This window comes from Phyllostomus discolor, chromosome 7 (assembly GCF_004126475.2).
Source record: "Phyllostomus discolor isolate MPI-MPIP mPhyDis1 chromosome 7, mPhyDis1.pri.v3, whole genome shotgun sequence".
NCBI classification, from domain to species: domain Eukaryota; kingdom Metazoa; phylum Chordata; class Mammalia; order Chiroptera; family Phyllostomidae; genus Phyllostomus; species Phyllostomus discolor.
The window spans coordinates 128,653,490-128,666,786 of record NC_040909.2 but is presented as its reverse complement, the minus strand read 5'-3'; the positions used below and the strand labels follow the sequence as shown (position 1 = coordinate 128,666,786).

At 43.5% G+C, this 13,297-nt stretch overlaps 1 protein-coding gene across 2 annotated transcripts in view; it reads right to left on the bottom strand.

The window, feature by feature from the left end:
* Positions 1–1,685: 1,685 nt before the first annotated feature.
* FAM91A1 (family with sequence similarity 91 member A1) overlaps positions 1,686–13,297 on the bottom strand; it is a 36,955-nt gene continuing 25,343 nt past the window's right edge. For both annotated transcript variants that reach the window (XM_028533926.2, XM_036031395.1), the window contains 6 exons: positions 12,167–12,239; positions 10,221–10,370; positions 8,103–8,207; positions 7,493–7,616; positions 6,569–6,638; positions 1,686–4,588 (listed from right to left, as the gene is read on the bottom strand). In XM_028533926.2, the coding sequence (XP_028389727.1) occupies positions 4,403–4,588; positions 6,569–6,638; positions 7,493–7,616; positions 8,103–8,207; positions 10,221–10,370; positions 12,167–12,239 (708 nt within the window). In that variant the 3' untranslated portion in view covers positions 1,686–4,402. The remainder of the gene's footprint in view (positions 4,589–6,568; positions 6,639–7,492; positions 7,617–8,102; positions 8,208–10,220; positions 10,371–12,166; positions 12,240–13,297) is intronic.

The following is a 13,297-nucleotide window of genomic DNA, read 5'->3' as shown; positions in this document are numbered from 1 at the left end:
ATGTGGATGAATTTAAAATGTATTTTGGTATGCAAGAAAGGGCAGACTCAAAAGACTACAAATTGTACAATTCCACCCCTTATATGGCATTCTGGAAAACGAGCAGAACTACGGGAATGGAAAACGTAGTTGCCGGGGTGGGGAGCTGAGCACCAAGGGGACTGTTTAGAGGGATGGAACTGTTCTGTGAGCACCGAGACAGCCGGCACCTTTGTTGGAGCTGGAACGGAGTGAATGCTGCTGTATGAAAAAATCAGCCGGATGTCAAGAGATCACAGACGGAAGGCAGGGTGTGACAAATGCATGTTCTGCAGAATGTGTCACATAGCCTCAACGAAGGGAGCGGGGGATAAAAGAAGCTGAATGAAGTTACTTGGAAAATGGTGTTTTGGGGAGATAGTATAGGGCTGAAGATACAAAATGTACTTCACTGCTATACTCGAGTCAGTCAATTTGTTTATCACAGGGGCACTTAACTACTCCGAAACCACTCTGTAAGTGTCCTGGGGCTGAACAAATAAGCAAGTCGCAGCTAAAAGGAGCCAGGTTTCTCACTATCAGAGAAAGAAGTTACAAATAAGCAAAGAGGCAAACTAGAATGAGCCTTGTGGTGCTGGATGAGAGTCAGTTTACCTTTAGATGGATAGACAGATGTAGAAATGATACAGAGAGGTGCCTACGCATTGGTAAGTACACATGTTTACATCTCTTAGTTTGTTTCACGGGAGAGGAATGAAAACAGGAGCAACAAGCACACCCAATGCCCAGATTCTGGTTTCTAAATACCATTCCCCAATAAAAAGAACCAGGGTTTCTAGAAGAAATAGCTCGTTTCTGGGTGGATGGCCAGATAATACTTGTAGTTCTACAAAGTAATAATGCGGCCTTAAACATAACAGATGAGGGTATGTCAAAAGAAATTAGGGATGGATCAGAAAGTGTTTGCAATAACCAAAGCTAAAACTATTTGTGCAACAAAATAATAACAGTATTGGATTTTAACCTCAAGTATAAAATAAATAGCCAGGATCGCATACTAATATAAATAAATGCTCAAATAAATAAATAGGGGAAACAAACTTTCAAGAAAAAGTTTCAATTATATATAAATATTGCCCCCTCCCCTTGAGTGGGCTAGAGTTAGAGGTTCACTTCCAAAGAACAACTATGGAAAGTGGAAGTCACTGTACAGTGGAAATAGCTGGCAGACGCCACCTTAAACCAAAGGAGGACCACCCCCCACAACGCTGTTGACATCCCATCACCTCAAGTCTAATCACGGGAACACATCAGACAAGCCCACATGGAGGGACATCCTACAGATAACTAAGCTGTACCCTTCACAGTGTCAAGGTCACAGAAGACTGAGAAACTGTCACAGACTGGAGGAGGCTAAAGAGGCGTCAGTGATTAAATGAACACAACGTGGTATCCTGAACTGGATCCTGGAACAGGAGAAGAACATTAGTGGACAAACGGGTGAAAACCAAATCAAGCCTGTAGTTTAGTCAACGGTGCTGCGTCGGTGTTAATTTGTGAGTGTGGACAGACGTGCCAGCACTCACGAAAGGTGTTAACACGTGGGGAGGCTCAGGCAAGGCGCAGGGAACATCTCTCAACTGTACGGCACGGTGTACTGAAAGTGAAGGAAGGAACTCACAGAAGATGATACACATTTTCTCAAGAACTTGATCAACACCACAGTTTATTTGTAAACATATTATGAGTCAATAATCAAATTGACAACACTTTATACATTTCATTGTATAATATTAACATCATACCAGAAAACAGTCCACTGTACTTAGTTACAGTTTTGGTACTTTAAAGTCTTTAAATACAAATGTATTTGAAACACTGAACATGAATGGGAAAGATGACTGGCAGAGAAAACTGAAACATCCAATAAAAGAAACGAATACTTAAGAAAATACAAAATCATCTGATTACATATTTGAAGAGAAAGAAATCAAGGGAATCAGATGATAATTGTCTTTAATGACACAGAGTTGCAGTCCTGCAGGCCCGCGTGAGAGTGGAAGTGTACCCCACTAAATTCTAATCTACGTCCTTTTTGGTATCTTTTTCCTCTTGGTTTCTAAGGAATGTCTGCTACGGTTTAAGCTACATGAAGGGGGGGAAGAAATGGGAGGTAGCCAAAGCTAATGAAATTTAGCATCTGCAGAAAAATTAGATGAAAATTATTTCACGAATCATCTTTGGCAAATAATAAAGGCTATGTTTTAAACTTACTTTTTGTTGAAACAGATCAACACCTACGTAAGATTTAAGAGATGCATCCTTACATGAGCTGACATGTGAAAGAAACAAAGCCAAATTCACAGACAAAGCATGAAGCGGACTTCAGATCTTGCTGAGAGCCCTCCAAATGCAGACGACCCCCTTAATGGGGGTCCTTGGCCAGGACTCAGATGCCTTCCTCACCCACAGGAGAAACCAGAGCCGGCCGCATGCTTTGTCAGTACTTTCCCTGAAATCCATGATCATTACTAGGTTCTCCTTCTTCCCCCATCATCTCTCAAGGACAATGCAGCAGCAAATCACATCCACATTTAAGTTTTAAATTCACCAGCAACTGGGTTCACTGCCAACGACCACAAATGTCTGACTCATCATTAGTGTATATGTCACTACAGGAAGCTGAGATCGGTAATACAGGAATAAATAAAATGACCAGTTAATTCAAACAAAGCAAATGAAAATGAGATTAAAGAGCCCTGATCAAATGAAATACAGCTTTCAACTGAAAATCTATAAAAGTCACATACATACCTAATAGCACTAGGAATGTACAATGTCAATTATTGGAAAAATAAATGAGTGATTCACAGTCATAGAAATTATTTTAATATCAGTATGTATATTTCCTCTTATAGACAAACGTTTATAACATACACTGGTCTCTACCACATAGAAGAGAAAGTAGAAAATGAAACGCTGACTGCGTTTCCCTTGAACACAGCACGGCCCACGCCCTGGTCAGCCTGCGCCAGACCACCCAGCTCCACAGGCGGGCCACGCTACTGAGCACACAGCTATGTGAACAGTTTCTAAAAGGCATATATTTCTAGAAGTATGTTAAAATCCACAAATATCAGCTCTATAAATAACAAAAACTATCAGCAAAAAAATGTTTAGGTTTAACATTCCCAAATTTTCTAATGCTTTAAGTGTTTTAGAAGTAAGTTCTTTGACCAGTTAGTTTGGTTACAGCTTTAAGCTAGCAAACCAGTATTCCCCTATGAGAACAGCTAAACTAATCTGTAACACTGCACACACTTCCCAAGGTAGCTTGAAAAATCTAAAAAGTGATTCCAGTTATTCTAATTGACATTTGAGACACTAAAAAATCAGTAACTCCAGAAACATTTTGAAATTACTCATTTTTATCATTTCCTCCCAAACTATTCACATAAATTTAAGATCCAAATTGCCTAAGAATATGTCTTCAAAGTAGGCTTTTCACTAAAGTATTGTGATCAGAAGACATAGCCTTAATGATTCTATTATATAATTCTAATCTAAAATCGCAAACCTTGGTTAGAGACTATCAAATTCAATTTCATACCAATTCATTGGTAAAATTAACGAAACAAAAAATAAATCACAGTGAAAATATGCAGCAGCCACAGCTACGAGAATGGAAAATAAATTCTATTTATCCAGAGAGACTCTATCAAAATATAAAGCCCGAAGTGAGTGATGACAGAAGTTCACATAGAAACATTGTTTAAAAATAGAATGTCTTCCGAAGCTTCTCATGAGATGCCAACGCAGAGGCGGGGCTAAGCCCGTATAGGTCCAGGTGAAGCTGTGCACGACTGAAGACGCGCACACCTTGGCCCAAGTCCGCCGCACACACCGTTTCCAGGCAGCCACGGGATCCATAATGCCCCATCACGTCCTCTCTCGATGTTGGCTGTTCACCGCTTTATAGTTTTGCTACTTTAAGTGCCAAGGATGAACTTAAGTTCATCTCCCCATAATCCCCTAAAGAGTAGGTAACAAAATATAAAATTAAACAAGATTATGTTCGATAAACTAACATACAAAATTACCGTTGCAATATTCATAGTGACTGCTTATAAACATAACAGTCATCATAAAGCCTATAAAGTATATCTTCAGTTTTATAAAAGAAATGTCGATTGTCTCAAGGTAAAAAATACAGTGCAGGCTGCTAAAAAGCTTTTCGTCGCATGAGGAGGTGCGATGACGAGGAAACCTTCAGGAAACACGGACATGTTCCGGAACCTGGACACCACGTGAGCATGGACTGCACTGCGGCAGCGAGACACTTTTCAGTGGCTGGCACTATGGAGCTAACGTTGAGAAAGAAAAAAGGCAGGAAGTGTGAGCGGCAATGAACAGTGGGACCAAATCACTGCACGTGGAGATCAGCAGCGCGAAGTGTGGAAGGTGAGCGTCCACGCCACTCGGACAAGGTGCCGTCCTTGAATATCAAGTTCTTGGCGGGAAGTGGAACTCCCAGGTCGGCGCAGGAGGGCTGGGAGAGCAAACTCGGGAAGCTGGCCTCTGCGTGAACGTCCGGCGTCGAAGCACCCTCCTAGAAGACCAAGAAATGAGAGAGAGTCTGCTCAGCGCCTGACCAAACTATTCAGCACAGCCAATGAGAAAACAGACCCCGGTTACCCAAGGAATGTTTAAGGAATGCAAAGCCCTAATGGAGACTGCAGAGACCTACCATGCAAAACCAAAACAGCTGATGGCAGGTATTGATGTATGCAAAAACAACTAATACAAGTTCAATTACGATAAGCGCTTTGATACAGATAGAAATAACAGGCTATGAGACTGTGGGATTTAAAAAGCTAGTTCTCAGACAGCTTCTAGAACTAGACAGTGTCTAGACACCCTCACACAGCATTAGGCACTGAAACAACCTGTCCGCTCCCGGGGTCTCGAACTCTCGTGTTTAGCACAGCCCTCTCCCCAGATCTCCAGGCTCAAACACGCACCTGGCATTTGCCTGGGGACGTAGCACGCACATGCTATACCTTCCATGTCCCCAACAGAACTCCCAAATCTCCCATCTGCTCCTCCCCAGCCTCCCCCATTCCCCGCATCAAGCTAGTCAGAAACGTGAGACTCAATCATGTTTCTCCTTGTTGCCACATCCTCCACCTGTTCCTCACCTTTAACTAACCACCAGGGCCTGACAATCTACCTCCAACACGGATGGGTCCCAAATCAGTTTACCTTCCTCACTCGCCACAGCCACCACTGCAGTCCAGGCCAGGGGGCCCCACAGTGGGGTCCTCCCGCCAACACGGGTATGGTGCTACAAAAATTTTAGGAAGCTTCTATCCATTTACCGCACCCTCTAAACATTTCTATTTTTGTGTGTGTTTTACTACACACACAACTTATTGGCGTAACAGTATGCGTGTGTAATCGACAGACTTCATTACGGACACACGCAGCACCGTTCGTCTTGTTTTAGTGGAGAACGGCGCTCAGTTCAGCAATGCCTCTCACTCGGACGAGTGCAGTGGTCTCCAAACTGACCTCACTTCCAGGCTTGTTCATTTTTAGTCTACTCCCTAAATAATAACTAACCTTTGAAAACTGTTCGTCAGAAGCAGTGTCACTACGTTTAAAACTCTTTAAGGGTTCTCTCTGCACTCAGCACACACTGCCACTCTTTAATGCACTCCGGAAGGCCCTCCCTCCCCCTCTCGCCACGCCCCTCCCGCGCGAGGCCTCTGCCACCCGGCCTTCTGCTCTCCTGGCACAGGACCTCTGCACCTGCTAGGCTCTGCCCAGAACACGTTCTCCCATCCTTTAGGTTTCAGACTGTGTATCGCCTCTACCTACTTAAAATAGGTCCGCCTTGGGATGCCATCAGATCTGAAGGAGTCTGGCTCCTTCCAAGTACTTCCTGGATCTGTAGCCGCTCACGTATTTCAGCGTTTACTTGACTAGCGTCTCGTACAACACTACAAGCTCCGTGAGTGTCTTAGACATCACTGTTTCCCCAGCCCCTGGTAAAGGGCCTGGCATAGCACAGATGCAAGTATTTATTGAAAGAATAAAAGAATAACTGAAACAAAACTCCACAGTATGATTTCATAATGTTGGGTCAGATATTCTGAACAACTACTCCATCCTAGAAGCTCATCTACAGATCAGGTCTAGGGCATCCGGTCACTCCCTTGAGGGGGGAGGGGAGGGCTAGGGGGCGGGGGAGGACACAGGGCGAGGAAGGTCTAGAGCACTGGCTTCCACCACTGCAGACGACGCAGACCTGCTGCAGTTCTTACGGGGGCCCAGACTCCTGACCCCGAGCCCGTAGGGTGCCCGGCCTGTAACAGCCACTGAGCACGCTGGTGCTGAGCTCAGGCCCTCCAGACCCGGCCAACGAAACCAGGTGCAGGTCAGTTAGCGCCCTGAATCTCAGGGTCTTCCTTTATAAACTCAACGCTTACTTCATGTCTCACTGCTGTGAAGACTCAAAACAAACATGGACATGTTTTGCATAAAAAGCTCTATACGAATACCATTTAGATCCTTGGGTTGTCATTACCTGGAATGAGTGAACAAAGTTAAGGACATGCAGAGCGAGCTTTCTACTGGAATGTAAGAGGTTCTGGAGGCTGAAAAAAAGGGTGGAGGGAGTTTAGAACAAATATAATGACAATGACTAATATCCAACAAGAGTTTAACTTTAGTAATTTAAATGCATTTATATATGCACACAACAGATGATTAACCACATTAAAATTTTAAAGAAACAATCTCAACAGTTCTTGTCAATGAAATTTCTCCTTCTTTTAATATTAAGGCATAACAGTACATAAAGACCATTTTGAAATAAAACATCATATATAACCAAAATTAAAATGTATTGCTACAAAAGCTTAAGCTGTTAGCAAATATAAATGTTAATTCAAACCCTTTTAATTAAAAATTTATGCACTTTGAAACATAGCAATTAGGAAGTCTTAGATGTTTAACATAACATCAATGCTTGAAATTAAAAACACTTTTCAAATATGTAAATAGGTAATAATTGAAGAAAATTTCAAAAATCAGCCATAATTCCACCACAAGACATAATCACTATTAACATAACTTGAGTGGGTATGTTAAGAGTAAGAGAAATCCCCCCCAAAACTCTCCACAGACATTTATATATTTTAAAAAACTAGGTTCACACCCTCATGTACGCACTCCCGGCTCACCACACCCTCACCAAATATGGGTAACTCAGTAAATACAATTATAATGAACCAAAACGTGCCCAAAATGTTTCCACGTGCCTAATTTCCGAGGTACCAAAGTCATGTTGGAAATATAGCGAAACCCGTAAACTAGCAACCTTTATTCAATCGACACACATACACAGACAGTTACTAGGTTCATGTGCAAAGTAAAAGAAAGATACGGCAACTGTTGCTGACTTAAAAGTCCTGCAGATGAAAATATGACAATGAATATAGACCCTCACCTCTCCTTCCTGCAGAGGCCATGGGTAGCAATTTTGCTACACACTTTCCGGTTTAGTTCAGAACTGAACAGCGGAATTCCAAAGCACAGCTCGAGAGGAACCCAGTCTGCTTCTGCTGTGGCAACTACAAAAGACACATGAACCCATCAATCACACCGACATTTACATGCCGTGACCGGCCCCGGTTTCTGGACCGAAGCCCGTGGGTTTTCACCGGGACCCCCCACCCACCAGCGCCTGACCAGCAGGGGAGCGAATGTGGGTGGGCGGGGCTGCCAGGGACGCTCGGAAGCAGACAGAGGTGTTTTGTGAGTATGGACACACTCCTGAGCAGAAGGTACTGTTTTCACCAGATGCTCAAAGTGGTCTTTTACCCAAACTGCAAGATACCGACAAGTTGAGAGGAATTAATCAAAATTTTAACAGGAAAAATGAAACTTGTCATAATTCTCAGGTCATACTTTTATGTTATTATTCTACATACATAAAAGTGTTTCTTAGAAAATTCTTATCAAAAGGTCCATTATGGATAACAGCAGACAAATGACTTAACAAAAGAGTTAAACCTTAGAAATTAGTCTAAGATTGCAAATAATTTCTAAAGCCTCACCGGAGTTCTGCTTAGCTGCCAAGTCTAAAGCTGCTTCCTCGATGACCATCTCAAACGACTCCGTACTTCCATTCACATCCGAGCCGGAAGCCAGGTCAGGTTCACCTTACAATTCGAGCACAGGCACAACATTAAGGCTCTGGCAGTTGGTCTGAGTTGTTAGTACATCAGTCCTGACATAGGAGAGGATTCAGGCAATAGAAACGGCAACGGAAAACAATAAACAGGCCTTAGCTTTAACGCAGTGGTTCTCACCCGGGGGCAGGTCTGTCCCCCAAGAGGCATCAGGCAACATTTGCAGACAGGTCTGCTTGTCATAGACGGGAACAGAGATGCTACCGATAGATACCGAGGGATGCCACAAATCAACAAAGCTCAAAATATGAACAGGGCCGAGGCTGTCAAACCCTAGCCTAAAGAAGTAAGGATTCGAAGGGCAGAGGAGAAGTTCAGACTTTCAGACGGATCGTTACTAAAGCCATTTCTATCCCCGTGGAAATGTGTAGTCTGATTACACCATTCCTCTTCAAACTCCTCTGACTTCCCGTGTCTTTCAGCACATAACATGCTCCTGGATCTCACCCACTCTCCACTCTCATCTTCATCCGCTGCCCAGTAAGTCCTTTCTTCGGGCCAACACAAGCTGCTCTAGTCCCTGATTTCCTCTGCCTGAAAGGCTGCTATCCCCCAAACAAACAACAACCATCTTTTGTGTAGGGAACGCCTCCGTTTTCAAACTTCAGTTGAGCCGTCACGCTCTCCGAGAGCCCTGCTCCGACAGCCGCGCTGGGCTGTGGTGTGCCTCCTCCGTCCTGTGCAGCGCTGGAAGCTAAAACAGACCCCGTCTCAGCCTTCTAACGCTGCCGGGCAGCGGACTCACTGCTTGTCTCCCTGTCCAGGGCATCACCCTCTAGGTCTTACAAATTTAACGTCTCCAGCACCCAAGCAGACATTCCGTAAACATCTGTGGAAGGAACAGAATAAAACGTGGCAGCTGTAGCAGACAAGCTTTGCAATGACTGCCTAACCCACAGCCAACTTCTCTGGAAAAGGCCCCTGTGATACTTGGCAGTCAGCTGTTGAAAATTACCTATTGCACAACAATAGATACGAAAATCTGTTATGTTATTAAAAAAAAAGAGAGAAAGTTATCCAAATTTTCTGACCAAAGGTAAACGGACCAGGAATGAACGCCTAGCTCAAAGGGAGCCAATCCAATCCACTGGATGGCTAGCAATAAATATTTCTCAGGAATTCAAACTAGGAGGCTCAAGGAACGGAGTCAACTGATGACAGACTACTGAACTGGAGGGTTCCTAGACTCGTGGACCAGAGCTGGCGCCATGGCAACCACGGTCACACACAAGCCAAATTATGCTGGAGCAGAAACAATGAGTAAGCATGAAAAGGTGACTGGAAGATAAAAATTTAAGTTAAAAAGAAAGAAAAAGGTCGCTAAGGAAAACTAGCCATCATCCATATGCAGGAGACTGGGGATGGAAAGGAGGCGGCGGCGGCCAGGAAGGCTGAGCAGACTCGGCTGCTTCCAGAGCCAGGACGCAGAACGGACGGCGTTTCGGAGAACCGGAGAACTGGCAAGGAGAGACGGGAGAACGGATACGGGAGACACTTCTAAAGCCTGTTCCCAGAACCGGGAACCACTGGACACAGCAGGGAAAGGAGAAGGACGGCACCCAGACAGGGTGGACACTGACACGAAGGCACCTTGACAGGTAGAGAGAAAGGCTGAAAGAAGCACTGTTCATTCTGTTTTGGAAACATCTGCACAAAGAGACCAGAATTTTGAAGCCGTTGTCCCACAGGGGAGCCCAACTGAAAACAAACACAGAGAGGACAGCAGAGGGCTCAAGGGAAGGACCACGCGCGTCCCTGCCCCGGACAGACAGCACACCCTCACCTGCGCTCTCAGCACACTCCCCGCCCGAATGAACACCTGGGACCTGTCCAAACGGCGCCACAGGGTGTTTTCTCACACTCCGGTGAAAACCACTAAGTATTAAACAGTTTGACACCCTGCAAAGCTCTCTCTTCAATATTAAGACTGTGATCAACTCAATACCAATGATCTTAATTCAAAGAAGCCAACTCCTGGCTAACCTCTCTCGTCAGAGGCATCGCTGAGTTTCCTGCTTGCGAGGCGGCTCGAAGCATTCAGCATGGTGATGTACCCGCAGAAGTGCCGCACGTCCACTCTGCCCCTCAGCACCTGCAGCGCGCTGTGCACCCCCATGTTGGCACGGCTGAACTCTAAGAACAAAGAGCGACAGCAAATGGTAAGTGACCACAGCTCTTAAACTACCTTTACACTTACATCTAAAAGACTGATTCTAATGGGAAAAAGAAAAAGCATCTGCGAACACAAAAGGGCCCCATGCGCATGCAGCACATCTGCGGCCTTCCGGGGGCGCGTGTTGTGTCGGAACACATCACCTGCGGAGGAAGCAAACACAGCCGGTTAGGGGCACATTCTCTAGCCTTCTCTTTGTGGTTCTAGTCTGCCCCAAATGCTCCTTTGGTGGGCTTCTACCAAGAAATTTATTAGATACACTTACTTTTTAAAAATTTAAGCAAAGTAAAATCACCCTTATTGAAAATAAAGCTTACATACTTGAAATTATATCCCTAATAAATTAAGTGTTAGCTCAAGCTCTTATAAATATGTGAAACTCAGAAAAGAGGAAGATGATGTGTATCCAAATATGAAGGTTTCTCTATTTTTATAATTCACACAGTGATCTCCCAAGGCAGGAGATCTATCAATGAGTTCTTGACATTTTATAGATTTTGAGATCACTCTGTATCTTCAGATGAACAATTATTTTTTCCCACAGATTTTATGAAGTATCTATCAGAGGATTAAATACAAAGTTTAATTGCAGACAAGCACTCCTGTCTGAAAAGTGGCTATTTTTTGGAAGAAAAAGTCCCTTCTCTAAATTGTGTACACATTTGCTCACGACAGCCAGAGGAGAGCACTTAACTCAAACGCGAGGCTCCTGCAGTTCAGCCCCACACCGAGATCTATAAAAATCCTCTGCCCTTCCCCACTTTGGGGGCGGGGCAGTGAGGATCAACATTCTAAAAGAACAGTAAGTTTTTATATACATTAACATAGGTTAAATCACTCAAACCATTCCTTGTTCTCTTGAAATCCAAGCAATATGGCTCTAAAAACCAGAAAAATAGATTATAGAACTGCAGTTTTTCACGGAGTAGGAAACACAAGTGCTATTTAAAGATACATTAAGTTTTAATGATGGTATTTTTCTTTTGACTATGTTTTCTCAGTATTCAACACACAAAAGGTATCTTCTATGTCAGACAAAAGGAAGACTGACTTTGCTTCTACAGAAACCCTCTGCATCTCTATCAAGTACTACACTGCACTTCCGATTCTAGAACGAGGTAACATTGCACAGGGCTTTTCTTTCCTCCCTTGATTCTAAGCAGCGTAATTTAGCTCAAACTGCAACCCACTCAAGTCCCCTCAAACGGCAAAAATAAAATTTAACAGCAATAAACAAACAAGCAAACAAACAAAAAGCTGACGCAGGAAGCCCACGCCAGCGCTCTGGAGGCTGTGAGGCAGGTTACGGACGTCCGTCAGCACCTACTTCTAAGGAACTGAAACAGCCCCTGAAAGAAAACCACTGTGTAACCTTGTGGGGGGAAAACTCGACTTTCTAAGTATAAAATCTTCCCGATGACTTACTTCAAATAAATCGACAATAAAAGGAAACTCAAAGACTAAACATACAGAAAACCCAGCCTCTCATCGAGGCAGACACCTACTCCCTCTCGTCATCTCAAACACAGACCAGTGCTCCTTCAAAGGTCCTGAGTGAGCCTTACTCTATTCGCTCTTTGCGGGAAAAGGCACGTGGCAGAAAAGTACTTTTTGCCAATACCCTTTAAAACAGACTGTAAGTGGGCCCTGGAGCTCCAGAAGTTTCAGTGTTCATCTCCTGCTATGTGTTTCACCGAACTGGTGACGAAGGTTAACGATAAAGAAGTCCAATGGATACAAATCAGAAGTGAGATACCTCCTTGGAGTTCCGTGTCATCAAACGGAAACGGGATGTGGACAGTCTCTCCTGTCCCGTGCAAGCCATGTCCCTAAACATGAAGAAACACAAGTTGACAGGTATGTAAACAACCTGCATTTGCAGCAACAGATACTCAAACACTAAATTAAGACCGTGCCATGAGGTGGTACATTCCACATTAATACTCCATCCAAGTGCTTTCAACAACTTTCTGTTCTTCTCCGACAAGCAGAGACAATCTCAAGTATATATGAGCCTATATGGCGATGGGTCTCAAATTGAGTGCATGGGCTAAATTTTTAAAAGGAGGCTAATTTAGCAGGTCAATCATGTTCTAGCCAGGGGCACTGAAAGAGATCAAGTGCACTAGTTCTGAAACCAAAGTGCTGAAAGATCCCCACAATCCCCTGCCATACCATGACTAGGAGTGTGACACTCAAAACTCTGCACCGAATGACAGATATTCAAAATTACTTGTGGCAATATTATAATTATATACAATTGGAAGCAAACAAAATGCCCATCAATGAGGGGCTGATTAAATAAATTCATGAATGTATTTTCAGCTGCCCCCCAAAAAGGAGAGCAGCAGCTCTCTAAAGACCGAAATGGAAAGCTCTCCCTCCAGTGGCGAAGTGGGAAAGCATGGAGGTGTCTCTGTGTAAGCGCCTGCATGTGCGTCAAGACCCCCAGAAGGCACGGCAGGGACTAACAAGGGTGGGGATACAATTTGGAGAGAGAGGGGAGTGAGAATGGGGTAGGTGGTGTTAGATGAGCCATTACACTTTTCTATGTACATCTTTCAACAGTGTTTCATTGTTGAATCATGTGACTACACTATCAATTAAAAAATTAAATTTAAAAAATATCAAGTATAACCACCTCACTCCAATGTTACAAATAATATAGTTTCATCCATTACATTCAATTCATGTCCATTTGAATTTTGTTAAAGTTTTTTTTGTATTTAATCTCTAAATCTGGTTTCACAATTATGCAAGGACAGTAAGCATAAAGAGTTTAATTTTATGTTTATGTGTAGTTTCATTATAATAAAAAGTTTAAGTTAACACTGGAGATCTATACTTTTTCCCTTTGAAAAAGACCCATACATCATTCAAATTCAAG